The following is a 27,526-nucleotide window of genomic DNA, read 5'->3' as shown; positions in this document are numbered from 1 at the left end:
CTGCCACACAGGGAAGGGAGGGACAAGCCCAGGCGAGGCAAACAGGCGAGGCGGGTTCGTGAGAGAGCCTAGGAAGGAGCAGGGAGGGCTCCAGGCTGCTACCGGGCAGGTAGGGGAGGCCAGGGGGTTTGCTTGCCCCAAATAGATGGGCAGAGCCTACCTGTGACGGGGAGTGGGGTAAGCATTGAAGTGCAGGCCTGAAGTGTGGGTGGTTGCACCTGAGCGAGGGAAGTGGCCTTACTTAGGCATGCCATCTTTCTCAGCCTCAGTGTAAAATGGATGTATGAAAGCTGCCATCTCTGCCATTGTAACATAGAGCCACTCCTTGGCAAGATACCCTAACAAAAAGGGCAAACCCCTGACTTGAGCAGCTTGCACTCTAAATGTCACTAAGAGGAGAGAAAAGGCCTGACAGGAGAGCATTAAATGGCTGTATCCATATTGTTGTACAGTATGGCTCAGTACCTTCAGAGCATTTGCCGTATCTAAAAATAAAAAGAGGCCCTGGAGCTCTGTTCCAACTTGAAGTCACACCATTTGACCTGGCAGCTGTTCCTTTCTCGCGAGGAAGCCTATTCAGCATAAGGGAAAATCCCTGTAAAAAAGGGATAACTTGGCAGCTTTGCAGGCACCTAAGGTGGCAGGTGCTGAGGGTCGGGGGACAGACACAACTGTGCTAGCCGTGTGTGTGTGTGTGTGTGTGTGTGTGTGTGTGTGTGTGTGTGTGGCTCTGTAGGAGTTCAGGGGAAAGAGGTATATGGTGCATGACACATGCTCAGAGGCACTCTTTTCCAGTGAGGGGATCTCATGTTCATTGCTGGATAATGGCACTGGGCACAGGTCCCAGGGCTAACAAAAGGCGTTTTCATGCATTTAGGCCTTTCTTCTGTACTGATTTCCAGCTTTGCAAAAACACCGCATTTTTTATTTGCTGTTGTTATCTTTCACAAGGAACCTGGGTGTTTCACTTCTTGCTGGAGACAGATCTAGAGAACTGCTGGATTCTATTTTTTATTTCTTTTAAAGGGGGGAATCTGCTGCTGTGTGTTTCGATATCCCATTATCCCTTGGTGTAACCCAGGGGTCCCCAAACTAAGGCCCGGGGGCTGGATGCGGCCCAAGTGCCTTCTAAATCCGGCCCGCGGACGGTCCAGGAATCAGCATGTTTTTACATGAGTAGAATGTGTTCTTTTATTTAAAATGGATCTCTGGGGTTTGTGGGGCATATGAATTCATTCATTTCCCCCCCCCAAAATATAGTCCGGCCCCCCACGAGGTTTGAGGGACAGTGGACCGGCCCCCTGCTTAAAAAGTTTGCTGACCCCTGGTGTAACCTGAATCCTGCACAGAACAGATGAAAAGGTGGTCTTTGAAAGCACTGCTGTTGCTGCTGCATTTAGCCACACACCATTTGAAGACTGGCATCGGTGCAGATGGTCTGGCTTTAGCAACAAACCAGCAGCTCTCTCCTCCCCCCCCCCCCCCGGGCTCTGGTTAACCACCAGCCTGATTACTGGGCAATTGAAAGTTTGCTCCCTATTTCTGATATTTATTCACTTGGTCCTTGGATGCTTCTGGTCCAGGTGTGGCTTAATTGGCAGGTGGGTTATTGAGATATCACAAACAAGTAGCTGGCAAGTTTTTTTTACTTCTTCGCTGGATTTTCCCTGGAAAGGTAAAGAGAGGTTGACCAGATCATAAGGGGAAGATACAGGATTTTGATGTTGATTATGTCATGTAGGCACTACAAAAAAACAAAAACACAACTTGCTTGTTTGAGGATCCACCATCAAATACCTATCTGGAAGCATCCCTCACAGAGATATTGGGGTTTTTCTTAGGTTCCAAAATGGCTACTTTTGCTTTGTGAATCTCCTCCTGACAGTTTAGTAAACTTTAGCAGCTGATCGGTCTGAAGTCTGAATTAGGAAGAAATTGCTGTGCTGAAGACCAATTTCAGCCCTGCACACACTCACAAGCGGAACTGCAACCCTCAGGAACAGCCACTCAGGCTTTGGCAAAAACAAAAGGAGGAACACATCACACAAAGAAGGCCAAGAGAGGACCTTTTATGGTGTCGAATTTGCATATGCTAAGTTATTTGCATAGATGCATATTTAGAAACAATTTCTATAACTTAAATAGAAATACACTGTTGTTATGTTCCACCATAGTTCCACCTAGTGCTCAGTTTGCTGCCCAGGTGTGCTGAGAGGTACACAACCTCAAGGCCCCTGTGTTCCTCTCTGAGGATTTTTTTTTTAAAAAAAAACTAGACAGACCTTCAAATAGAGGATGCCTTCATGTGGAGGACTGCCTCTGTACAGTAATGAATTCCCACCCTGCCTCAGGTTGCTTCCCGCACAAGGAGTCCTAGACATTTAACTTATCAATTTACACATTTCCTCTGGACAATATGCTTAGAGGCCATACCTACACACAGAGGTGGTGGTAAAGCTGGGATGAAAAACACCCCTTACATAGTATTATGATGAGTTCCTTTGCAGTTCTAGCATAGATGCTTTGAAGAACTCAAAATACTGGAAGGCCAAGATCTTTTGAATACCTGCAATTGGGGGGAAATCCTCTCCCAGTTAGAAGAAAGGGGCAGTTAAATCTGTTTATGCCTGGTGTCCCTGCCTCACTTGAGCCCCTCTTTGCATCAACAACTGGCTGGAGTATCTATGGGACACAAAACAGTCATAAAGAGCTCCCAGGGCACACCCGCACAGAAACTCAGCCTGCTTTTATTGCTCAGACCCCAAGCAGTGTCCATAGAAGGTGGGTGACGGCACTGCAGATGACCAAGACTGGAATAGTTCACATCCTGCCTGAAACATAATGGAATTTGTCCAGACCGGTTGCTCCCTAAGCCCTTGGGTGACAGATTGAGTTACTGAACTTGTATTGGGACGGCAGATGATGACACACACTTGGCCCGAGGATGTAAGAAAATAACAGTAAGATGTCATTTCCTCAATGCATTCAGTTCCCTCTCCGTTTGTGGCTGTTGAATTGTCTTGATGCCCTCCCCCTGCTCCCAACAAACAGTCCAATAACTCAGCATAATTAAGATGCAACAATTCTGATAATGTCTTTCCAATTGGCACCCAAATCTAACTTCTTACAAGAACCCAGACTGAGGCATAAAGGGACCCCTGACCATTAGGTCCAGTCGTAACCGACTCGGGGGTTACGGCGCTCATCTCATGTTATTGGCCAAGGGAGCTGGCGTACAGCTTCCAGGTCATGTGGCCAGCATGACAAAGCCACTTCTGGCGAACCAGAGCAGCCGTTTACCTTCCCGCTGTAGTGGTAGCTTTTTATCTACTTGCACTTTGATGTCCTTTCGAACTGCTAGGTTGGCAGGTTTTATATACTGGTATATAAAATCTAGTGCCCAGCCCCAAGGCAGCAAAGCACAACTGTGGGCATTCAAAATGAAGTTGCACTCCAAAACACCTAGAGGACACCAGGTTAGGGAAAGCTGTTCTGGATCACAAATCCAAGCTAATGGGGCTATGGAGGTTTCACAGAACCAAACCTAACAATAGGTGGTCAGCTGGGTAGCGAATGATAACTGGAGAGCCTTTCCTAGCGTTGCATCATCGCAACAGGGCTGTCTCCTAAGGGAGACCTGCCTGGCACATTCCTTGTTAGCTTTCAGGCACCTGGTGAATTGTGTCTTGTTCATTTGGGCTATCCTAACCCAGCTTGATGCCCTCCAGATGTCTTGGACTACAACACCCATCATCCCCATTTCATATGGCCAGCAGATGTGGATGGTGGAAGTTGCAGCCCAGCAACATCTGGAGGACTACAGGACAGCCACATTTGATTTATTGACTATAGCTCCCTCTTTCCTTTTTAACACTGTCATATACCCCCAAAGTCATGTAAGTAGTGGTGTTGATGTCAAAAGGTGGGGGGAAGAGAGAAAAAGAAGGGGAAAGAAAAAAAGAAAGAAGGCTGTTGGTGTTAGCCAAGCCACTGACTTAAACATACCTGCAGTGTGGTCATCACCTGAGGCCTTTCTCTGGTGGTCTCTCTAATAGAGCTTCAGAGAGTGGCAAAAAGGGAGGCCTTTTCAGTTGTGGCTTCCTGTCTGTGGAATGCTCTCTCCAGCTTTTCAGCACCAAGTTAAGAGGTAACTCTTCTCCCAGACTTCCGAGGCATTATGAAAATAGTGGCTGTTTCTCTCTGTGTGTTTGGATATTGTTAATTTGTTGGTGGTGGCTGCTTTTTAATTGTGTAACTCACATAGATAAATTTTGTATTAGGTGGCAAATGAAATAAACCAAGAACAACATCTCTACACCTGGTGAGTTTTAAGATTGAGTAGGGGAGGAGCCACGGATCCAGGTGGCGCTGTGGGTTAAACCACAGAGTCTAGGGCTTGCCAATCAGAAGGTCGGTGGTTCGAATCCCTGCAACAGGGTGAGCTCCCGTTGCTCGGTCCCAGCTCCTGCCAACCTAGCAGTTTGAAAGCATGTCAAAGTGCAAGTAGATAAATAGGGACCACTCCGGCGGGAAGGTAAACGGCGTTTCCGTGTGCTGCTCTGGTTCGCTGTCTGTGGACAAACGTCGGCTTCCTTGGCCTATAGAGCGAGATGAGCGCCGTAACCCCAGAGTCGGACACGACTGGACCTGATGGTCAGGGGCCCCTTTACCTTTTAGGGGAGGAGCCAGCTGACATTCACTTCTAGGTGTTTTAAGGTTTCATGCTGCACCACAGCCTCCTGGAAAGAAGCATCCCCCTCATTTAGGCCATTATGAACTTGCTCTTTCTAGAGGCTGCAGTGAAACGTGAAACTAGCAAGCACCTGAAAGCACCTCGTTTGAATGTTTGCTAGCTCCTAACACATTAATTCTTAAATACCAACACACATACCCGCTTCCCTAAACATCCCAGCTTATAGAGAGTTCCAAGGAACTCAAAAGCTTGCACACTATTTTATTCCATTCGGATTGACCTAACAAAGGTATTGCCCCAATACAATATATTTTATCTCTTTGGCGCCATGTAACCTAAATGCCCAATAAGTTAGTTGACACGAATGCAACTCCTTATGCGAACATTTTGCCCCCCCCCCTCCAAGCCAGCCACCCACATATTAGGCTTTTTTATTGAGATGATGTCATCCCAACTTTGCCTGATCCCACACAAGCAGAAGTACCTGTTTGTTCTCTGGCAATTTATAGTGCCATAAAATAAGCACCTAGCATTTAATGGGCAACCAGCTGACCCATTAGTGCAACACATTTGATGGAAACCAGGCTGCAGAGGATTCTTTTGCTTAAGGGAGGCAACCTCTAGCTTCCTGGGCAGGGGATTTATGGAAGGACAGTCCCAAAGAAAGTTTCCTTTAGAGACAGATGAGGGAATAGGTTTTGCTCGTTTCCTAGACCTGGGAGAGTCCCACCCAGAAAAACCAACCCTTAGAACAAGCTTCCTCAACCTCGACCCTCCAGATGTTTTGAGACTACAGTTCCCAGCATCCCTGACCACTGGTCCTGCTAGCTAGAGATCATGAGAGTTGTAGGCCAAAAACATCTGGAGGGCCAAGGTTGAGGAAGCCTTAGAACAATGCTTCCACACCCTTTACATTTAAGCAGTCCTTTTGCCCCTCAAATCATAAGGACTTTGTAAAAAAAACTGAGCCACCTTGAGAGTAATACCTTTATAGCAGGACCCAAATGTCAAAGCCAAGAACAAGCATTACTGGTTCTTGGAAGTCCTTTTCAGGTTGGATGTTAAAGGGGAAAGGGAGATGTTTGGTGATGTTGTGCCCCAAAGTCTGAATTAAAAGTCTCAAGATAGGCTACCAGAGGTGTCGTACAGGAATAATGGATCAGTGTAGCTTGGAATAAGATCCCCACGGGACTAGTGCCACAAAGCAGCAAGAAAAGTTGCTCCCCCATTTTAATGATCTAATTATGCCTGAACAGCTCCTCCTGCATTCCATCTTAAAGACTCTTACACGTTGTTTGTTTTAGGGACTTTTACATCATGCTGAACTCCCGTCCGCAATTTGCTGTGACAATTCTACACTACAGCTTGCTCACAACCCTGTGATAATTTGACTGACTGTGATAATTTGACTGACTGGGATGCAGGTGGCGCTGTGGGTTAAACAACAGAGCCTAGGGCTTGCCGATCAGGTCGGCGGTTCGAATCCCTGCAACAGGGTGAGCTCCCATTGCTCGGTCCCAGCTCCTGCCAATCTAGCAGTTCGAAAGCACGTCAAAGCTCAAGTAGATAAATAGGTACCGCTACAGTGGGAAGGTAAATGGCGTTTCCATGTGCTGCTCTGGTTCGCCAGAAGCGGCTTTGTCATGCTGGCCACATGACCTGGAAGCTGTACGCTGGCTCCCTCGGCCAATAACGCAAGAGCGCCGCAACCCATCGGTCACGACTGGACCTAATGGTCAGGGGTCCCTTTACCTTTTAATGAAAGTGTTACTGCATCATGGTTTCTGGACCCCACCCCACCTGAGACAGACAAAGGACCAACTAGCTACCTATTTAGTCTGGTGTAAAGTTTTGGAGAACTCAAAATAATAAACAATATTGCCCCAATATGGATTTTTGATTAGAACATGACTCGAATGCTCTGGCATCTGAGGCTGGTTTTCTGTAGAATTGCTGTCAAGCAGTTCAAGGCACTAGTTCTAATCTCAAATACATCTTTCACCTTTGCCACTCTCAGTAATATTGGTTGACCAAAATCATCCACCATTGGGGTGGCCTGCAAAAAGGTGTTCTAGCAGCTCTTCGTCGGGGGTCTGCAGCCATCATTCACCAGATCCAGAAAAGCCCAGTGCTCATCATTTTCTACCAGGGCCAGATGGGCTGGCTCAATAATACCATTCTAGTGTTGTTGTTGTTTTTTAAAAAAAACCACCCTGCTGCCTTAAGCCACTAAAGCATGTCATTTTGAACTTTGGACTGTTCCTACTTTGAATTTCTAAAGGTAGGACAGGGTAAACCCAAATCTCAACTGATTGGTTGCCATACAAGATTCAGCCTGGGAATGGTGCCAAAGAAATTTCAAGACCCAGAGACCCATAAAACACAACTCGCAGGCTCGTAGTTTTTTTAGTCACTTCATGTGTTGGGAACACAGTAGACGGACCCTGCAACATGTGAAGGGGATAGAAATCTTCTCTTCATCATGCAGAGAAAATTGGGGGACCAGCTGTGTTTCTGCAGAATTGCGGTTTCCACTTATTAAATGTGTTAAGCTGCCCTCAACATGACACAATCCCGAGCCTCTGTGGTGCAGAAGACTGTTCTGTTTGGACAGAAATGTTCACAATCCCTGTTTGTTGTGCAGCAACCTAGGGGGCCCAGGGTAAGCCCCCACTTAGAGGAGAGGGAGGAAGAATGAATGGAAGTGCAATGAAGTACCTGTATCTAAAAGATCTGAGCCAGAAGACTCCCTGGCAGCACCTGCCTTGCCCAGCAGGCGCCACAGTGCCCCAACACAGGAGCACTGAGAACTGCCAGCACATTTTTATATTCACTTCTAATTATGCCCTCAGGCAACAGGACAGGTTGACTGGTGTTTTAATTAAAAACTTGGGGGGGGGGAAGCATAGCTGCTGGAAAGAACAGGGTTTGCCAATATTCCCCACAATTTCCTGAAGGGTTTAAACTTTGCACCTACCTAATACACCACTCAAGTCTTTTGAACAGTTCTCTCTTAAATGCACCCTCCTCCCAAACAAAAGGCTTTTTTCTTAATTTGCATAATTTATAGATCAGGTCATTCAGGGTTTTTTGTGTGTGCAGAGGTGTGTCTCACAGAAAGGAAATATTCCACAAAGCAAGAAAACTCCCAAGTACGCACATGGACCCATCCTTAAAATTTGCCCTATGTGTGCTGATGGGCTGACAAAAGATCAAAGCCAATTACAGTACAGTATCTAGAAAGCCTACATGCATTTTTGTTTATGCACTGCCTGGTCACAGTCTCTCCTGCACACATAGGGCAAATATATAAAAGGATGTCATATAGAGGAGGGAGAAAGGTTGTTTTCTGCTGCTCCAGAGAAGCGGACACGGAGCAATGGATTCAAACTACAAGAAAGAAGATTCCACCTAAACATTAGGAAGAACTTCCTGACAGTAAGAGCTGTTCGGCAGTGGAATTTGCTACCAAGGAGTATGGTGGAGTCTCCTTCTTTGGAGGTCTTTAAGTAGAGGCTTGACGGGCATATGTCAAGAATGCTTTGATGGAGTTTCCTGCTTGGCAGGGGGTTGGACTGGATGGCCCTTGTGGTCTCTTCTAACTCTACGATTCTATGATTCCTCCACGTTGCAGTGGCTTCTACACTGGCATCTGTAGAACCCAAATGCAGCCTCCAGTTCTAATACTTTGCTCCCCCACTTTCTCTCTTTTCTATAGGAGTCTTCAAAACACCCCCCCCCCGGATTCCAGGAGTATGTGAGATGGCAGAGAGAAAGTGCTTTACAAGGCCACATCAGCTAGGCATTTTGGGTGAGAAAAGGATGGGGGCTCATCCACTCATTTGGGAACCTTAGGCAACCCGGTAGGGAGAGCCCTACAGATGTACAGCGTTCTGTGGGCGCACACACTTCTTTGCAATGTTAAACATATGGCTAGTGGGATCAAGGGTGGCAGGTTGAGCGTTTTTCTGCTACCCTTAAGGAGCTTTGAACAACTCTTTTTTCTTTCTTTTGCTCAACACTATCATGTTGGCCCTGTTTGATGTAAGGTTATGTTGCAACCATATTTTGGGGGTGGGGGTGAGGTGGAGGCTCAATAAAAGCAGCAATAAAAAAAGGTCTGCATGGTCCATTTCAATGTAATTTTATTTGAACAAGGAGTCAAAACAAAAGCTTGCAGGCTTTGCTAAGCAAGAACTGCACCAGTCCCACAAAATGAGCTCTATTTATAGCACAGAGAGGAAAAGGGGAACAAAGAGAAGCACTGCAAAGTCTCATTTCCAGGGGGACAGATTTCTCAATAGGGCAACTACAGTCTCTGTAGCTGGCATGGGAGAGTGAGCACATCACCTGCCTGACATGTTTTGAGTGCTGCGGATTTAAAGCTGAAGAGAATCACAAACCCAACTGTCAGCAACTTACCCATGACCATCACAGAAGTGAGTCAAAATTGCTTTATAAAAAGATTAATAAAAATACTGGAAAAAATCCTCATTTCTCATGCTATATGTCTGGTTTTCTTTTTTAAAACCTAGTATATTCACAAGTTTCTTAGAAAACTATGTGACCCCAAAAATAGTGTTCAGATTCACAATTGGAGGCAAAGAGGGTATGCAAGAAATCTAGAGTGAACGGACCAAGATGCTGCTAACATTAGCCAAGAGCAGTTTTGCATTTTGGTGGTGGTGCTAGGGAGAGCTTGGGTCCCTCCCCCTCAACTGTGCCATGCTACACTTTAGAACTTCAGCACAAAAAGGGAAAAAACAAAAGGTGATTCTTTGAAGAGAAACGACTCCAAATTCAAGCAAAGGGAAAGTTCCTTTAAATTAAGAACACCACAGAGTTTGGTCCCAACAGTTTCTAGTCAGATGTTTATTCACATGCATTTTTCTTCTATATATAAGAACCACAAACGCCTTTCTGAAATTAACCATTTTAAGGGGTGTTGTTTTTATATGTGTATATATGCAAACGCTTAAAATAAAGGATTTCTAAAAAAGAATATCCACAAACAGGAAGAAAGGGGGAAAACAAAGAGCAGGGAATTAATTTCCCACATGTATCATCACATTAAAGAGAGCAAGCGCGCAAAAACTGATTGCCAATAGTATTGGGCAGAACTCACTCCACTGTCCTCCATGAGATCACTGAAAAATTAAAAAAGAGAAAATAAAAGAACATTCAACTAGTCAATAAGGATCAATTACAGTCCAGACTGACAGAGTCCCCCCTCCAACAGCTCTTGCTGCTTCAGGGCCGCAGGACCCTCCTTCCGCTTGTCGAGACTGCTACTCCGCCACCGACTGAAGGGCCTCTTTGTCCTCTCTGTTCTCAGCCCCGCTCTCATCATCCTCAATCTCTCCCTCCTCACCACTAAACTTGTCATGGGCCCATTTGGGGCTGGTGCTCGATTTTCGGTACAGGAAACGGCCCCTCCCTCTGGGGAAGATGCCCCGTCCCCGGCCTCTGTTCACCCATTTCTCACCCCCTTCGCCCTCACGGTCATCATGCTGCAGAGGGAAAAGAAGAAGAAAAAGGAATTTGTCAGTCAGCAAATGCAGAGCTCCTCAACAGCCCACCAGAGGGCCCCACCTCTGCCCACTCCCTCTCCTTTCCCCAGTGGCCGCTGCCACATTTCCCACACAGGCAGGGGAGGATAAACACCCTGGAATATGCCCCCCAGCCTCTGCATTTTGCAAATAAGCCCTCCAGTAATTCTGCATGGCTGAAGAGACAATGACAGCAAGACCAACTTGGGGCCTGTCACCTGGTGGAAGGGACAACTTCTGTGCAGGCAGCTCACAGCCACATCCCCATCTCACCCCCCAGGGCACATACCAAGTAGTACTTCTTGCTCTTGGGGGTGTACTCGGGGTCCCACTCCTCCTCCCTGCTCCGCTTCTGGAAGTCGGTACTGCCACTGCCGCTGCTGTTGTTGTTGTTGCTGTTGCCAGAGAAGGTCCCTCTTCCCCAGCCACGACCCCTGGCCCGGAACTGTTGCTGTCATCAGGAACAGAGGAAGAAAGGGAACATCAAAAAGCGAGCAACAGAAAGAAAGGGGATCTGGCTGGGTCTGGGATGGCCTGTCATGATTTCTGGAGCACTACACACACACACACACACACACACCTGACTGTTTATCTCTTAGCAACAAATAGAATGGAAATTGTCCATCACTAGAAACACTCATCACACTTCTGTATTCAAGGTGTGGGCTACTGCCTTTCCAGAAAAAACTGACCCAACAGCACTATTTTGAGGGCTAAAGTAAACATGACAAATCTGTAGGCACTTGGGATCCCTTTTTGCCTTACATAGCCGGACAGAGAGGTGTTATAATACCACCATTTACTAAAAAAAAAAAAACCCAAAACCAACCAACTCTTTTGGCTCAACCTATTAGCTAGGTCCCTTCTTGGTTAAATTGTCCTTCAGATTTTCACTGATTTTTGGGTCTGGATGTGAGCCTCTGGGTGTGGCTCCTTACACTTCCTTGAGCAACTGATGTCCACTATAATGTTATGGTTTTGTTGCTTTTGGTATATCATATCATATTGGTGTGTTTGTTTGTTTTTTTAAAAAAGTTTGCCCTTTCACCACAAATAGGAAACTTCTTCTGAAAAAGTTGTGCTCAGTAAATACGTGGAAGAATTTTATAGGCAAGAATTACTCCCTTACACTGGGTAGCTGCCAACACCTAACACTGGATCCCTTTCAAGAGGTGCCTGTCCACACTTCAGCTCTGCCACAATTCAAACTATTTTGACTTATCACCCTGGAACAAGGGCCCAGAGCACACACCCTCCAAAAGGACAACTTACAAAGGTTCCTCGGGCTCTACCCCTATCAGTTGGGCCTGTAAATTCCTTGGTCCCAAGGCGGGATTTGTCAAAGCCGGGGGCAGCCTCCTCTCGCTCTTCAGTCTCCTCGGGGTACTCCTCTGCTTTGTAGGAGCGGGAAGACTGTGATGACGAGGAGCTTGACCTAGATCGCTCCCGCACACGCCGGTGCTTCCTAGGTCGAGGCAAAGAGAGAGAGAGAGATGAATGTCAGGGGAGGGCACATCTCTACTGCCTCATCGTCAGTCATTCCTCCACCTCTCCCCACTCCTCAGAGAAAGGGCTGTTTCTGGAAAGAGAGAGAGATCTACGGGAAACAATCATATGATCTACAAGTCGATCCCGATCGACCTGTTGGACGATGCTGCTATATACAAACAGGAGAGTACCATACCTCCCTACCCTCTCCTAGACCAAAAGCAGCAATTTCCCTGCCTCCGCAACCACCCTGCTTGTACCCTGCTGTCTCCAATGACTGAAGAGAATCGTTAATTTGGGTCTCTGCGTCGGGAGATTCCAGACCGAACATGAAAGCAAGTGTACCGTCTCCCCTCCTTTATTTAGAGTGGCTTCTTGTTCTCTAGGGCTCCAGTGCAATCCAGCAACAGAGGTGCACATCACACACACACTGTTATTAAGCTTGGGCAGCATAGTGGTGTCCAAGATCAGTGCCTCATTCAGCCCAAAGTGGCCCAAACACACAGCTATTTGCTGCAAAAATGGAAGTTTCAGAAATGCAGACAGAAAAGCATTGAGCAATGCTAGCATGCCCCATCCCAATGATCCAGAGAGCTCTTCTCTCTCTTACACCCACCTCTCTTAGCTTGAAAGAGCGAAGTTGCGTTTGAAGTTTCCCACATCTAGGGGGAAAGGCTAAGCCAACAATCACAAATGTACATTTATAACTTTAAAAAATGAATTAGTGGTACTTAAGAATATTTTTTATCAACAAATAAATAAGTGTAAAAGACATTGACTTGAAAAACACTTAGACTAGCCTGCCTGTGTCCTTTCAGCAAGTAACCCTACAAACTGTGTTCTGGGAAAATGTAGGGTTGGTTCCTTGGAGGCTTATTAGTGACTGCTCAATGCGAAGATCAGTGATGACGGAGAAGCATCTCTTTTGGAACAGCTTGCTTACTTACTGCAGACCTTGTGGTGCAGTGTACAGCCCACAGGCAATGCATATGAGGGGGGTGGCTGGACCCAACAGCTGAGGCCTAGCAAGCCTGGATGTAAAAACAGCACTTTCCCACATCCCCAGAAGCCTGTGCTATGTAACAGGACTGCCCCACACTGACACCTGCTGCATCCTAGCAAGTATCATCAACTAGCCCAGTGAGGGGAAGGACCTCAGGCTCATGGGCTGAAGGAGAAACTCCAGGGTTCTCTATCTGGCCCTTGGGACTTTTACAAGGCCACACCCCATACTGCTTCTGCTCTGCACCTTCCCTCAGTGTTTGTGCCTGGTTGGGATGTCTCCTTGAACTGTGGTAGCACCTCTTACTTGCTTGGATGCAAGGCTGGATAACTGCACGTGTGACTGTAGAAACCTCTTGAACGTATCCTGCCGAGCATCCACTGCCCCACCCACACTGGCATGCACCTCCTGGGGAGGTTCCTCTTGAGGAAATGCAGCCCTTGGGCTGAAAATGTTTCCCTGCTAGCTTCTTCCGTGGGGTTTCATTATGTCAGCTCACTATCACTCTTGAGTGTGGCATCAAAAATAAAAAGGGAAGGGAAAAACTGGAGATTGTTCTCCTCCTACATACTTCTTTTTGGACCCTTTATGAGACCTCTCAGTTTTCTCCGTTGATCTCTCCCGTGAATGACTTGAGGGTCTGGAGTCCACCGATTCCCTCGACTTGCCTCGCTTATCTTTCTCCTTATGTTTTTTACGCCGTTCAATGTCAAGGCGCAGGTCAACTGGGTCCTCTTTGTATTTGCTTTCGGTCTGCAAAGAGAAAAACAGGGGAAAGACTTGACACCTGAGCCTTAAGCAATTCCTTCACAACTACAAACCTTTTTACCTTGCTCAGGACTGAAAAATACTGAAGCAAGGGAAGTTATGCTGGTGCTAATACACAGACTGAATGACTTCACAAGATCCACGCAAAAGATTTCAATCTTTCTGCATCCACTTCTCTATGCCAAACTTAAGTAATTATTAATCAAATCAAGGGAGGAAAACTGGGTTCCAAAGGAAAAACAACAGGCTCAAGGGGCAATGATCTGTATATGCCAAGCTAAAAACTGGTATTCTCCTCTTCTGACAGATTCTTGTGCTCTGCAGGGAATTGACTGAACAACAGAATTCCTTCCCTGTGCCTGGAAAGGGATCCCCCTCCTCCTCTCACTGCAGGAGACATTGGCTGCAGTTATGGAAAGTGAAGGGGAAATGTGCAGGCCGTCTAAGCTCCAGTATCATAATAGAGCCAATTCTCTACATTCCAGAGAACCAGTGAAGGAGTTATTGGGGGGGAGGCAGGCTTCCTGAGTGTGCTTCCCCCCCTCTAATCACCACTGGCTGTTGAGAGATCCATAATGAGCCTTGAAGGGGCTGCTGCATAGTTTGCTCTCAATCAGCATAACCTCTCAAATTCAGAGTTGTGCACCATAAGCACAAAAACGAGGCACCATGTTTCTCGCACGTACGATGGCAGAAAAAGGATTTGAACATACACCTGCTGCTGAAGACTCAGCAACCAAATGGAGCCAAGCTTGGCCTGGCTTCTAGGGGACAAGAGTTAGAACTTAGGTGTTCTGCATTGCTGTGCTCAGCGCACACTCCCACCCCCTGCAAAACAGAACTCCCTGCTTCTGCCATTCAGCTACAATCCAGTATCCACACACCCTTCCCTGTCTCCATTGCTGAGAAGCTCCTGAATTTTGGGGGAACCTGAACCTTGAGAGCAGAACACGTTGTGCAAGATAAATGTATCTATATTACTTATTCTGAGCAATACTTATAAACAGCAATCATTTATTCAGCATCAACAGTGTGCTTGGAGCTGTAGCTGGAAAAGTTAAGATATTCTCGGAGATCACTTTACGGAATGAGATTCCCATGAACAAAACACAAAAAAGACACAGGTATGTCTCATCCCACTATTTCATCATCCCTGTCCTTATTTAGGATACTTTAAGTGGCACACTTGGGAAGAAATGGCTAAGAACAGGAGAAAGTGGTGAGAAGATTAAATTCTATGGGCAAAGGAAAATCTTCAGTCAACAGCAGTAGGATCAAAGTCATTTCTGAATTGTTACAGGTCTCTCTGATTTTTACTGAAACAGTCAATCAGTGGAGCTTCTGGTAACTTTTAGTCCAGCACAAGACTTTGGAATAACTAGGGCAGGGAAAAGTGGGAGCATCAGTTTCGTCTTAACTCAAAAAGAATGGGTAGCAGCTCTCTATTAAGTACTTTACTTACACAAGCTTCTAACCCACTTTTTGATTAAAATAAAGACGCTGGCATGGTTGAATGTGGGAGCTGTATTTGTTCTTTTGCCTTCCATAAGTGAAGGAGAACTCTCTTTTCAACTCATAAAACAAAGCCGATCTGTCATTGCCAGAATGGAAACTCGTTACACCATCAAATGTCATTAATCAGCAGAACCTAGATCAGTTGTTGTAGCCATTTGTGTAGTTCCATTTCATAAAGAAGCCGTCTAACGAGCTCCTGTCTGTTTGTAAACCTGAAGTATGTGTCTATTCGCACATACAAGCATGTTCACCATCGGATGGTGTGGTAGAGAGAGATCGAACCAGCAGTCTAATATCTTTCAAACGCGACAAGTGTGTTTGGAGAAACTGAGAACACAGCTATGACATGAAAGCAAACCCTTCAACAGCTTTGCTAAAAACCATTACGACAAATGTGTATGAAAGTGAACAGACAATGCTTCAACTCAAGATGGTAATTTTTTCCTTTAAAATTAGGGGCGTATAATTGTTTCACTGCCTGTAACAGTTTTAAAGACCCCCCCAAGAGTGTGTTTTTAATTCTGAGCAGCATTTTAAAATAAAACTAGCGGCAGTCAACAGAAAACACATTAGCAGAAAAAATATCTGTGTGCTTGGTTCAGAAATGGATTTGATTTACTTTCCTCTCTTCCTGACATGCACGTCTTTTTGAAAACATGGTTGGAAATATCACGGGTAAGACAAGTGATTTAGTCATACTTACAAGCAGCAAAATATCACAAAAAGTCTTCCATCATCAAGGTCACTTGTTTCCAAAATTCCATATTTTTTTTGTCTCAAGCTCAACCTCAATTGACTTTGGGGTCATTTACCATATTTCTAACCACTTCACAAAGGTTGTTGATACATATTTTTTTAATAAAAATTAACCCTTTGTAGTTCATTTTTAGAATTATGCCCATCCTTGAAAGAAAAACACAAACTTAAGTAGAGAGCAAGTTAAACAAAAATATCACTTTTTTATTATAAAAAACAAGTTCATGCCCGAAGTGCACACATTTTGTTTCACTACAGATCAAAGCAACAGGTCACCTTGTAGCTGGATTCTTTGGAACTTTTGATTTCCTCTTGTGAGAATCCATGTTTCCTAAAGGAACTGGGAGAAATGTCTATCCTCCTAAAAAAGAAAAAAAAAAGGGGGGGGGGAAGCATGATTAAGAAAAGGTCAAGGAAACCCCTCTTCCCTTTTGCCATTCAGGGAATGTATAAATTAGGCCTTAGTTCTATTGTGTAAGGAACGGCACATGACAGATGTAAAACTTCAGGGCTGAATTGACTCGTGGATAGAACATTCAATCTCCTATTCCATCACGAGACTCCCTAGTGGCCTTGGGCAAGTTGATGCTGGTAAGCCTCAGCTACAACAGTGACTTGTTCAAAGATAAATGCAGGACCTTAAGGCACCTTAAAGAGTTCTGGATACAAGAGTTGTTTATCTCTTTCTTGCTCTGAAAGCCATACTTATTCGTGCTGACTCTGATAGCAACAGTGGTGGCTGGTGTCCATTGGGACTAGGAGGGCAGAAGGCAGGGAGACAAACAGTAGGTAGAGCCAGAGCCAATGACAGGGAGAGACAATTTATTCCAACTTTGTCCTCATCCTCATCCACCTCCCTACTGTGTTCTGCAAGGGGCAACACAGAGACTTAGGAGGATACTGCTGACAGGCAGGGCAACCCCCTGGACTAGCTGTAAGTAAGAAGGCAGGCAGGTTGGAGCTGGCTGAGAGCAGACTGAGGTTGGTTAGCCAGTGCTCCATTCACTCTAATGAATGAGCCTCCAATGGATAAAAGGTTCAGAATTCAGTCTCCTCTCTTAGCTTCCTTTTTAAAAAGGAAGCTTCTAGCCCTCAGAAACTATGGCTGAATTGTGTGGGCATCACCTGCTGAAGGCCAGAAAAATGGCTGCTTAAGAGTTTCAGTCATAAGGACTGGGTCTCTAGCATCCTTGCCTCACCACGAGGAGCAAATTATTGATTTCCGTACTTTATTCTTGTTTGGATTCAATATGCTTGGATCTAAGTCCTTTTCTCTCTCCTGGATAGGCACCCAAGACAGTGGCAGGGCAAGGCAGAGTTTGCCTTGGACGAGAAGCACTTGCTTACGATAAGCAAGCAAATGCCTAGTAGCTAAATGCAAACCTTTATGCTCCTTAATGGCTATGATTCAAAAAGTCTCTTAAATTGGGATTTTAAAAGTACATGTCAAAACTCTACACTTGGCAGATAGTAGCCTGATTTGTCTAGTAGTCTGCCTGCTTTTGTGCTGGTGAGTTATGCCAAAGCCTATTCATTTGAGGACTCTTTGTGGCAAGGGTGCACATTTTCTCACTCAACCATGCCTTTATTACATGCAAAGGTGCACTCACCTGTGGATTTCGGGGCTTTTGTTCTTAGCAGATTCTTGCTCCGCTCGTTTTAGGTATTTTGTAAAGCGCTCATTCAATGTTTGTCCCGAAGACCCAAAATGATGTTCTGTTGATATGCAGTGAGGAAATATCACATCATTAACACTGCATCTAAACTTTAGGACAATATAAAAGTGGCTTCTGCAGGAGAGTCTGCAGGAAGCAAACAACATAAAGGTGAAGGGCAAGAGAAAAGAGGGAAGGAGACGAATTCATCTCCCTGCAGGTTAAGCAGTGCAGACTTTTTTTAAAAAATGCTTTTGCTCATATAAGAATAATTAAAACACCAGAGAAGTCTCAAGTGTAAGATCCAATACAAGGCTGACATCATAGGAAGATCAGCAAAGCATTATAAGCTTGATCAGATTGTTAACATACATACTTTCCTTTATCTTTTTATACAGGAAAACCTACAGTGACAGTCTTACTGCAACCATAGTGTCAACTGATCCTGATTTCCAAATCTGAAGATTGGCTGGAGAGGGACCATATTCGTGATAGTCCAACTTGTGCAAGTAATAATGTTTTGCCAAATATCATGAAAGGAGTCAGATTCTTTTCTCTTTTCTTTTTCTTTTCTCTTCCACATGTGGATTAGATGGGTTATTTTCTCTGCTATTGCAATCTTCCACAATTTTTTATACCATAGTCCAATGTTCAAAGTTGAGACACAGTCTTTTTATTGTCATCTTCCCTGGCTGGGTATCCATCTAATTTTTTTCAGAGGGAGGGGAAGTATCAGGTGGGCTAGGAGTCTACGGAATATCAAAATGGTACCTTAGTACTTTATCCCCATCTCAAATATCCATCCTGCTTGGGAGAAGAGATGGACACTAAATGAATAGGAATGCGCACACCACATGCTACCCTTCTTGCTGAGAAACTCCATACTGTTAATTAAACTCAACTTCTCCAATAGAGAACTTGTCAGGGAAGAATGTCTATTTTTTCCACATACACCGATACCGTTGGTGCCATTTGAAGTTTCCGATCACATATATTCAAGCACAGCTGAAACATTGTACGCAGAAACCCAAAGAAAGAATTTGGGCATTCAGTTGTGAACTCTTACTTTAAAACTTTTCTTTCTCTTATGAGTAAAGCTGTAGATAAAACATTTACCATGCCCCTATCGGTAGTGTAACCAGGGGAAGAGAGAAAATGAAGGGGGCTGCCAATTAGCCACTTAGCCCACATAAACCAGAACAGTTCAGAAGGACCAAAATGAAAAGAAAAAAGAGGTGAAATGGAGACAAGAATTTTTAAAATAGATTTCTCACTCTTTCCAACTGGAAACCTTCCCAACTGCAGGATGAAGCACTAATCAAGAATGAATAAGCTTCATCAGGGGGCGGGAGAAGGGGAGAGAGAGCTCCAGCGAAACAAGTAGGATTGCACAGTGTCTTCTCCTTCCTTCTATGGATCTACAGCAAGAGGACAGCTCCAGGAGTAACTGTGTTTTCCTTAAGCAACACTTTGGCAAAAGTTTTATATTTTTAGAATTTGTTCCGTGATCTGCATTTCATTGTTTGTTCAGTATTTTATTGGCAGTTGTAACCCACTCTGGGATCATTCTGTACAATAACGGGTGGGATGGAAATGTTTTAAAGCAATAAATAAACTAGCATCAGTCTCAAATGCAACTCACCTTTCACATGGTGAACAATGGTCACAATATGTTGAGCAAAGAGCTCCGAGGGACTCCGCTGAGACTGGGCGGACTGGATGTGATGGAAAATGGAGCGAAACTCCTGCTCCTTTTTGTTGCTGTGCACCAGATCACGACACAGTTTGCGCTCCTGTGCCAAAATCCCGCTTGGGCTGGTGGGGAAACACACAAAGGTTTTGTTTGTCTGGCATAGTGAACAAAACAAGAAGGTACAGTGGAACCTTGGTTGTCAAACGCCGACAACCCAGAAGTGAATGCTTCAGTTTTTGAACGCGCCTTGGAAGTCGAACGGCTTCTGGAGCGCGCTTTCCCTTTTTTTCAATGGATTTTGCCGACTGCCCATTGTGCCTCAGTTGTCGAACGTTTCAGATGTTGAATGGTCTTCCAGAAGAGATTACATTCAACAACTGAGGTTCCACTGTACCGTGGCACAGGCACGGTGCTAGGGCTTTTTGCGCCCTAGGCTAAATCACCTTCTGGCGCCTCCCCCCGGCACATGCGTCATGATGCGTGCACAATGCCGCTGACGCCGCTGCGTCCCCTCCATAGGCGGGAGGGCGCTGAGCTCTCATTTCGGCTCACGCGCCTCCCGCCTATGGAGGGGACACTGTGAGCTCTTCAGCGGCCACGGCAGCGAGCGAGCGTCGGCAGCAACAGCGCCCATAGCTGAAGGCTTCAGCTACGGGCGCTGCCGCCGCCACCGCTCGCTCATTGCTCCCGGCGCTGGCTGCAGCGCGGGCGGACAGGCTCGACAGTGCCCCCTCCATTTCGGCACCCTAGGCCAAGGCCTAGTTTGCCTAAATGGAGGCGCCGGCCCTGTCGTGGCAGCTGAACAACTGAGAAAGAGGGTGGTGGCCCAAGGATCTCTTGAGGTGAAGCAGATTCTGTACACCTTGGCCTGGATGGACGGAGTTCAGTCCACAAAAGCTCATATCAGCAAAATAATTGTTTAGTCTCTACAATGCCACAAGACACTTGCCTTTGTATAAAAGTCAAGTAAATCAATAGGAGCAGCCAACAGTATGAGGAATAAAATACACCACTGTCTCGCTATGCAAGTTTATTAGTTGTGTTCCACTTCAATGATTGTCAAGTACCTTTTTCTCTTTTGCAGTGCACCAACTCTCAGGATTATTGGGGGGGGGGGACAAGACTGTGAATTCATTTGTGGGGAGGCCGGTGAACAGACAGTTGGCTTGGGAGCAACATGTTCAATTCAAAGACTTGTCACTGAAAGCACTTCATGATCAATTTAGGAGCAATGTTTTGATCAAGAGATGCACTGAAAACACTAGACATAACTTAGGCCAGGGGTCAGCAACCTTTTTCAGCCATGGGCTGGTCCACCGTCCCTCAGACCATGTGGTGGGCCGGACTATATTTTTGGGGGGAAATGAACGAATTCCTATGCCCCACAAATAACCCAGAGATGCATTTTAAATAAAAGCACACATTCTACTCATGTAAAAACACTAGGCAGGCCATACAAATAACCCAGAGATACATTTTAAAGACAAGGACACATTCTACTCTGTAAAAACACACTGATCTCACCATGGACCATCCGTGGGCCGGATTGAGAAGGCGGTTGGGCCGCATCTGGCCCACGGGCCTGAGGTTGCCTACCCCTGACTTAGGCCTATTAATTTCAAATGGGACCACTCTAACTCAGTTGGATACAACTCTCTATTCCAAGGTTTTATTTGCAGGTTCACATATGTTCCTCTGTCCATCCCTGCATTATTTCCCTACAGGCATTGGGACTACCATGGCTATCAGCAGCAGTGATGATGTGCACCATGAAGTTGTGCCCAACCAAGTGTCCTTTCGGATGTTTTTTGCTCATGCTTCAAAAGTGTATTTAAGGCTTGGGAAGGTGGTGGGCTGTTTTCTGCTGTAGATTGGCTTGCTTGCTCCAGGTGACCCTTGGACTTTATTAATTAGGGCAAGGGTTGGTAACATGGTGTCCACACATGCCAGTGTGCTAACCCTATGGTACCCATGAAAGCTCTCAGCAAATATCCTTTGAAAAAAACCACAATACACAAGAGACTGTTTGCTGTTCTTGCTCAAGTTTGTGTTTCACAGGCTCAGCCTCTCCTGCACTGTCTTTAAATATGGCCACATTTCAGTGGCTGTCAGGACTGGACATCCACCCTCCCATCTGCTCAGAACAGAAGGGAGGTGCAGAGTGGCTGGGTACAAATAATAAAAGTAGCAGCAGCAGCAGCAGTTATATGGCTTGTTCTACCTGAAAGCTAGGGTGGTATTCAACTAAGTTTTACTCAAAGCAGGCCAACTGAAATGCATGGACGTAACTTCATGTTCAATGGATCTATTCTGAGTAAAATGCAGCTGAATATCACCCCTTGACTTGCACCCCATTTTTGCGAGCTATTTGTGATCTGGTCTTCTTTTTGGGCCTTTACACAGACATATGCTCTGGTTCTCCCTGCCACTCCACTGCCAAAAAAAATTAGGATAAGGCAATAGCTGCATTTTCATAATGATAAGCTGGTGTTTCTGGCATATTGTGGTTTATCGCGAATAAGCAGTGTGCTGGTACATGCTGCCAGATGCCTCCTGCTTTGCTTCTCTGTTAGCTTGAGGAGAAACAAACCATGAAGCTTTGGCTTCCTGTTACATCTGAACCTTGGATTGTGGTTTGTTGCTCCCTAAGGAGTCATGATTGCTAGCCAACCTTAAGACATGGTTTGTCATTGGCTTACCAACTGTGGCTTGCTAGGGAGGAGCAAACCATGCTCTTTGGATTGGAACTAATGGGAAGCATGCACCAGCATGATGCTCACTCATACTCAGCCATGGCAAGTGAGAAACTCTGGCACATGGACATTAGAAACTAGAATCTTTGGGCTCTTTTATCCACCCATATGTTCCAAATAATAAAACCAGTGAGCAGACTAGGCTGCTTGCTTACTCTCTTTTGATAACTGCTGTACACAGTACAGAGCAATATTCCCATTTAAGTTTCCCCATACCCTTTATTCCAACTATGGGGCAGACACACTGAGCCTCTCACCGTGCAAGATCCTCATCAAAAGAATCCATTCGGAGGTTGACTTGGGTCTCACGAGTGATGGAAAAAGACGACTTGCCAGTGGCCAGGCCCTCTCCCCGTGTGCCCAGCTTCTCTCTGCCCTCTGAAGCCTTTCGTGGAGGAGGAGAAGTAGCATTCTTTTCCTGGCTGGCTTTGTAAGTGGTCACTCGGAAATTCTTCTCTGGAACAAAGCCTCTGTGCCCGGCTTCTGCTCTCTTGGCAACCTGCCTCTCCTCCTTCTTGGTCTGCTCAGCATAGGACTCCTCCTCTACCTCCTCAGCTTTCCTCTGCTTCTCTTTGGCTCCAGGCAAAAATACTAGGCCTTCCCATTTGCCTGATCGATCTTCCTCCTGGTTTTTACTGGAAGCAGACAACGTCTTGGACAGAAACTTCGGCTCATCATCCTCGTCCTCATCAAAATTGGATTCCTTTCGCCCTTTGCCTTTAACCTTCTTCTCGGGCTCATCTGCCTCCTCTTTGCCATAGTGGCTCTCCTTGTGGAACTCTGCTATTTTCTTTTCAAAATCATCTCGGAGCTTATAGCGCTTTGGGGACTGACTTCCACGATACAGCTTTTCTGTGTCAGCTTTGGAGGCATACGGATCTGTTTTTGTTTTACCATCTGCTAATCCCAGGTCAGAGAAAATACCCTTCTCTTTCATTTTTTCTTTTTCCATGTTCGACAGTTTCTGCTCTTTGTCTTTCCCATTCTCAGCTTTTTGCTCTTCCAAATACCTATTAAAAAAGAAAGTGAGAGAGACAGTCAATTCAGGAACTCTTAAAAGTTCTGATAAAGCAGATCATGGATCTGTGTAACTGATACAAAGCTTTGTTTAGCTTTTTCTAACTCTTAATATTTTAAAATTAGTACATCTATTCACTACAGGTCACAGAACCTTGACACACAAAGCTTAGTAAAACCAATAAAATTGTATTTAAGAACCTACTTGCCATAGCTAGAAGGCAGGAAATACGTAAAAGATCTTACCCAACCTGTGCATTCACTTACAAACCTGTTTGTGGAGAATTAACCCATCAACATTTTCACCTTGGATTGCTGTGCTTTTTAAGTAATACACAGTGGAAATAAAAGCCTCAAAAGCTACTTCAAATTTTTGGAGGTAAGTCTCCTATGGAAGCTATAGACAATTCAAAACACAAATAAAAGCAAAAAGGTTAACGGGGGGAAAATGCTTAATTGGTTGGGAGGAACACGAATACTCAGCAATATTATAAAGATGGTCAATCCCCAACTAAAACTGACAGGATGGTGATTGGCATATATCTAAACTATTTGGGCAATTTTCTATTTTATAATTATAACTGGAGGTGAATTTCAAAACTATACATTGGTTGATGATGTAACAAAATTGAGAATGGAAAAATCATTGTGGAGCATCTGAGAACAATATAATCACTTCTCAAATGAATGGATGTATAGCTGCTGAGATCAACTAAACAAGTAAAAACAATGCTCCTTGTACTGACTAGAGTTTGTGACTCCCTGGGGGGGGGGATGTATTTGTAAAGATTCAAGTAATGTTCCTGCCCAAAGCACATTTACCAACAACTATCTTCGTGCTGCATAAGTTTTACTACTGGTAGTTACAAAAATTGGGTCCATGACAGCTGTTTTCTGTATCCACTGGAAGCTGAGCCCACCAGCAGATTCTAGGGGATGACAAACATTGTACCTATTTTTTACCAGTCTTCTCATATATTTCCAAAAGTGGGGCCTCTGCTCCTAATTTTTTATACTTTTTTTATACTTGTGGTGCCTGGTAATCTGCTTTTTCGGGTTTTTAAGTACTATATTTTACAAGACTTGACACCTACACATCTAATGCTGACTCCTGAAAATCTGAAGCCAGTGCCAAGAAATCTGAGACAATTTTCTCCCCCACTCCTTCTAAAAAGGGTGTAGGAAACACCTGTTCTACATAACAGCAAAACCTATGCACAAATCTCAGTTCTACAAACTGCCTCTCGAACACGCTGGGAGAATTTAAAAACAACTTACTTTCTTTTTTACTGAAAATATATTTATTGATTAATGCTTTTTAAAAATGCTTTTGTGTGTAACTGTGCTGGATTATTTACCATAAACCAGCTTGTGACTCCCTTGGGAAAAATCCAAGGGTTTTACACCTGCTGTACACCGAGAGAAATAAGCGGCAACCATCCTTTTATAATGAGCATATTAGGCAGCTGTGTAATAATACTTAACACAATCTCAGAGCTAGATCTGATTCTGCATCTTAGATAAAAATGAATTTGGCATATAAAGGAGCAACTGTCATTACAAAAGCTACCAAGCTCTATTCCATAGGTACTACTGCAATTTTAAAGAAGCAGTTTCATTTCTGTAAGGAAACAATAACAGAAATGTCATCATGATAATGAGTTCCAACCCCAATAGCATCTATCCTCTGGTCATCCAAAACGAGTCTGCAGTTTTGGCTACCATGGTTAGTAGCCATAAGTTATTTATACAAGTGACCACTAGCACTGTACACTAAGTACAGTAAAAGTAAGACAAATGCCTTGAGGTGTATGTATACTTTCTGGGGAGATACTTCAGCTTCCTACTTGCAAACTAGAAACCAGTTACATGCAAAATGGAAGGGTCAATTCTTTCTTGTATTGGCTGCAACTCTGTGTTCCTTCTGTTCAGAATGCAAGATCTGCCAGGGAGTAAACCCTTTTCAGGGAGGTGACATCTATATTATGAACTATCCTCTTCAGGAATGTCTACCAAGCTACTCAACTGTGCACCTTGAATTTCTTTGATTGCCAAGGTTTTTAACATGACATTACTTTTGCTGGTTTCTTTTTGTGTTTGAAACAATAAAAAATATAGATACATGCTGCACTATTTTCACTGAACTGGGGTGAAGAATTATATAAAGTTTTCCAATGTCATATTTTTTCCAGCGAAAATTTCCCATTTTTAGAGATTTGTTGTTTCATAAATGAACTAGTAATTTAATGGGCCAGTATGGAAGCAATGCTAAACCACAGGGGAGCACAACTTGAGGTCTTGAAGAGTCTGTGGAACTACAACTTACATCAACCCTAACCGCCCATCATGATAGCTGGGGTTGATGGGAGTTGATCATCACATGGAGGGCCACAGGCTGTCCAATCCTTGGTTTAGGTTATTTGTACAATCTACAGACCTGTATATCAATTTCATGTTTGACGTTGAAATATTCCACTTACAATTTTAAACTAATCAAAACTCTCCATTATATCAAACTCCAGGAACTTAGATTGGTTCAAGCAATCCACGATCAAACTGTGCCTTAAGACCTAACCATAGTTAGACTAAGAAGAACTACCAGAGTTTAGATGTAATCAGGATTTTTTGTTCATTTAAAACCAGAACTGGATACTTCCAATCACCTTCTCTGGCACACCTCAGAGGGGAGTGGGTGGCATACAACAGCTCATGCATGTAACAGTAAACTATAGTTTATTAAGTTGTATAATTTAGCCCAATGAATAAACAGAAGTCAAATTGTGGAATGGACACCTTACTAGTAAAATTCAAAATCAAAGTTGTAATTAACTTTTCAGTTAACTATCTCTTGTAAGTGCATATTCTTACACACAGCACTTCAGCATGGTAAAATTAATCTTTAAAAAGGCCCTGATCATAATTTGTAGGTATTGTAAGGTGCTGTTGAACTGTTGGGCCTTAAAATATTTTAAAGTATTCAATTAATAATAATTGCCAAGTAAAGCTATGCACTAGGTCAAACACAACACTAAAATGCACCGAGTATATTTATTTAATTCCTCCCACAATAAAATACTTCAGTTCAACTACCTTTGGCTACTAAAAGATTTCTTCATATATGTATGTAGCAAATAAATTAGCATGGCATGGTTTACTTTTTGTTTAGTACATTATAAATCAAATAGCCATCTTAAATCTTCTCTGAAGCTCTAGGAAATTGTACAAAAAACCCACATGACTATTTTTATCTTGTATGCCACCTTGAGTAATTCTCCATTAGAAAATCAGAGGCTGAAAAATAGTGTTATTAATAGTATCTCACATACCACAGCAATTAATACAATACTTAATAAAAACAATACTTTTACCACTATTACCTAAGTCTGCTTTTTATTATTTTCACAACAGATTTTTGGAACTTCTGACTAGCTGAGACTAAACTTTTTACATTACTTATGGCTAGCCTAATTGTGCCAAGCTAACAATCAGCTGAAAGTCAGACAATTAATCAATCAATCAATTAATTTTAGGAATGAAGACAACTTGCCTTTTGGAGAAGGCTATCCCCATTTCCTCCTTCTGAGATGCCCCATAAATGGAACTGATTGTTGTGGGGCTTTTGCACACAGGACTTTTCCTTGTTGGGCTCAGGCCTGCTAAATTATGCTCAAATTGATGTGAGCCTGCCTGGAAGGAGCTGCTGCTCTGCAGAGCCGAGCCCAGCTGTGAAGGGTTGGAAGATGTAGGACTGGGCTTCTGAAGTGGGCTTGGCCTAGGTGAACGGCGCCTCACAACAACTGACTGGAGAGGGCTCTTTAGTGCTGGGCTTCGCTCTTTTGGACTCAGCTCTGTCACAGCAGAGGCCCTTGAGGCTGAACCTGTGCCATAAGCACCCACTTCTTGCCAAGATTTTGATCCCTCTGAGGATTTGGCATCCTGTGCAGTTCCTCCTGAGAAGGGTTGTTCCTTGGTGTCATCCCCTTGGTTGTCTCCAGCACCCTGAGACCCCCGGCCATCCTTGGAAGAAGACTTCTTCTCCTTTAATGACCGACGTTTGGAGGACTCGCCTCTGCTGTGATTAGAGGAGGATCGAGATGATGAAGACCTCCTTGACCTATCAGATGAGGACTTGTCAGAATTTCTTGAATGGCTTCTAGATCTTGGGGATGGCGATCTCCTCTTGGGTGACCGAGAACGTGAGCGTCCCCTACGAGGGCTATAGGCTTGGCGGTAGTTTTGCCAGTTGGACCTGTAATTTCCATAGCCACCTCGGTTATATTGACCCCATGGGTAGAACCCTCGGTTCCTTCCACGGAAATAATAGGGTCTCCGATAACCTCTGTTATGCCCTCGGAAATCCCGGTTCTGGTAGACCCGTTGGTGGTTCCTCTCCCTGTTATGAGATGGAGAATATGATCTCGAACGGGACCTAGAACTGAGGAAAAAGAAAAATGTATTTGGAAATTGCTACACACAGTACTACAGCATTCTGATTGCAATACAAAGGCATTAACCTGTTTTCATAATGATGCATAGGTTTCCCTTTAGCTCATCTCCAGCTTCTATCTCATAATGATAAGTATGCATTCCTTCCTTAAAAACAACCCTCAGTAATGGAGGGCAATGCAGATGACAC

General features: G+C 44.4%; 1 protein-coding gene across 6 annotated transcripts in view; it reads right to left on the bottom strand.

Annotated features, from left to right (window-relative positions):
- Positions 1-8,821: 8,821 nt before the first annotated feature.
- The window catches only part of THRAP3 (thyroid hormone receptor associated protein 3), a 37,291-nt gene continuing 18,586 nt past the window's right edge, over positions 8,822-27,526 (bottom strand). For 3 of the 6 annotated variants that reach the window (XM_088672232.1, XM_035118058.3, XM_088672233.1), the window contains 10 exons: positions 26,438-27,325; positions 22,131-22,883; positions 19,070-19,242; positions 17,383-17,488; positions 16,049-16,133; positions 13,305-13,486; positions 11,515-11,707; positions 10,532-10,693; positions 10,179-10,203; positions 8,822-9,840 (listed from right to left, as the gene is read on the bottom strand). In XM_088672232.1, the coding sequence (XP_088528358.1) occupies positions 9,815-9,840; positions 10,179-10,203; positions 10,532-10,693; positions 11,515-11,707; positions 13,305-13,486; positions 16,049-16,133; positions 17,383-17,488; positions 19,070-19,242; positions 22,131-22,883; positions 26,438-27,325 (2,593 nt within the window). In that variant the 3' untranslated portion in view covers positions 8,822-9,814. Of the gene's footprint in view, positions 10,204-10,531; positions 10,694-11,514; positions 11,708-13,304; positions 13,487-16,048; positions 16,134-17,382; positions 17,489-19,069; positions 19,243-22,130; positions 22,884-26,437; positions 27,326-27,526 lie in introns of all 6 variants that reach the window. The other 3 variants (XM_060275842.2, XM_035118055.3, XM_060275843.2) reach the window with 1 other exon arrangement.

The sequence above is a fragment of the Zootoca vivipara genome, chromosome 6 (assembly GCF_965207765.1).
Source record: "Zootoca vivipara chromosome 6, rZooViv2.hap1.1, whole genome shotgun sequence".
Classification (NCBI taxonomy): Eukaryota; Metazoa; Chordata; class Lepidosauria; order Squamata; family Lacertidae; genus Zootoca; species Zootoca vivipara.
The sequence above is the reverse complement of the archived record's forward strand: the minus strand, read 5'-3'. Positions and strand labels throughout refer to the sequence as shown.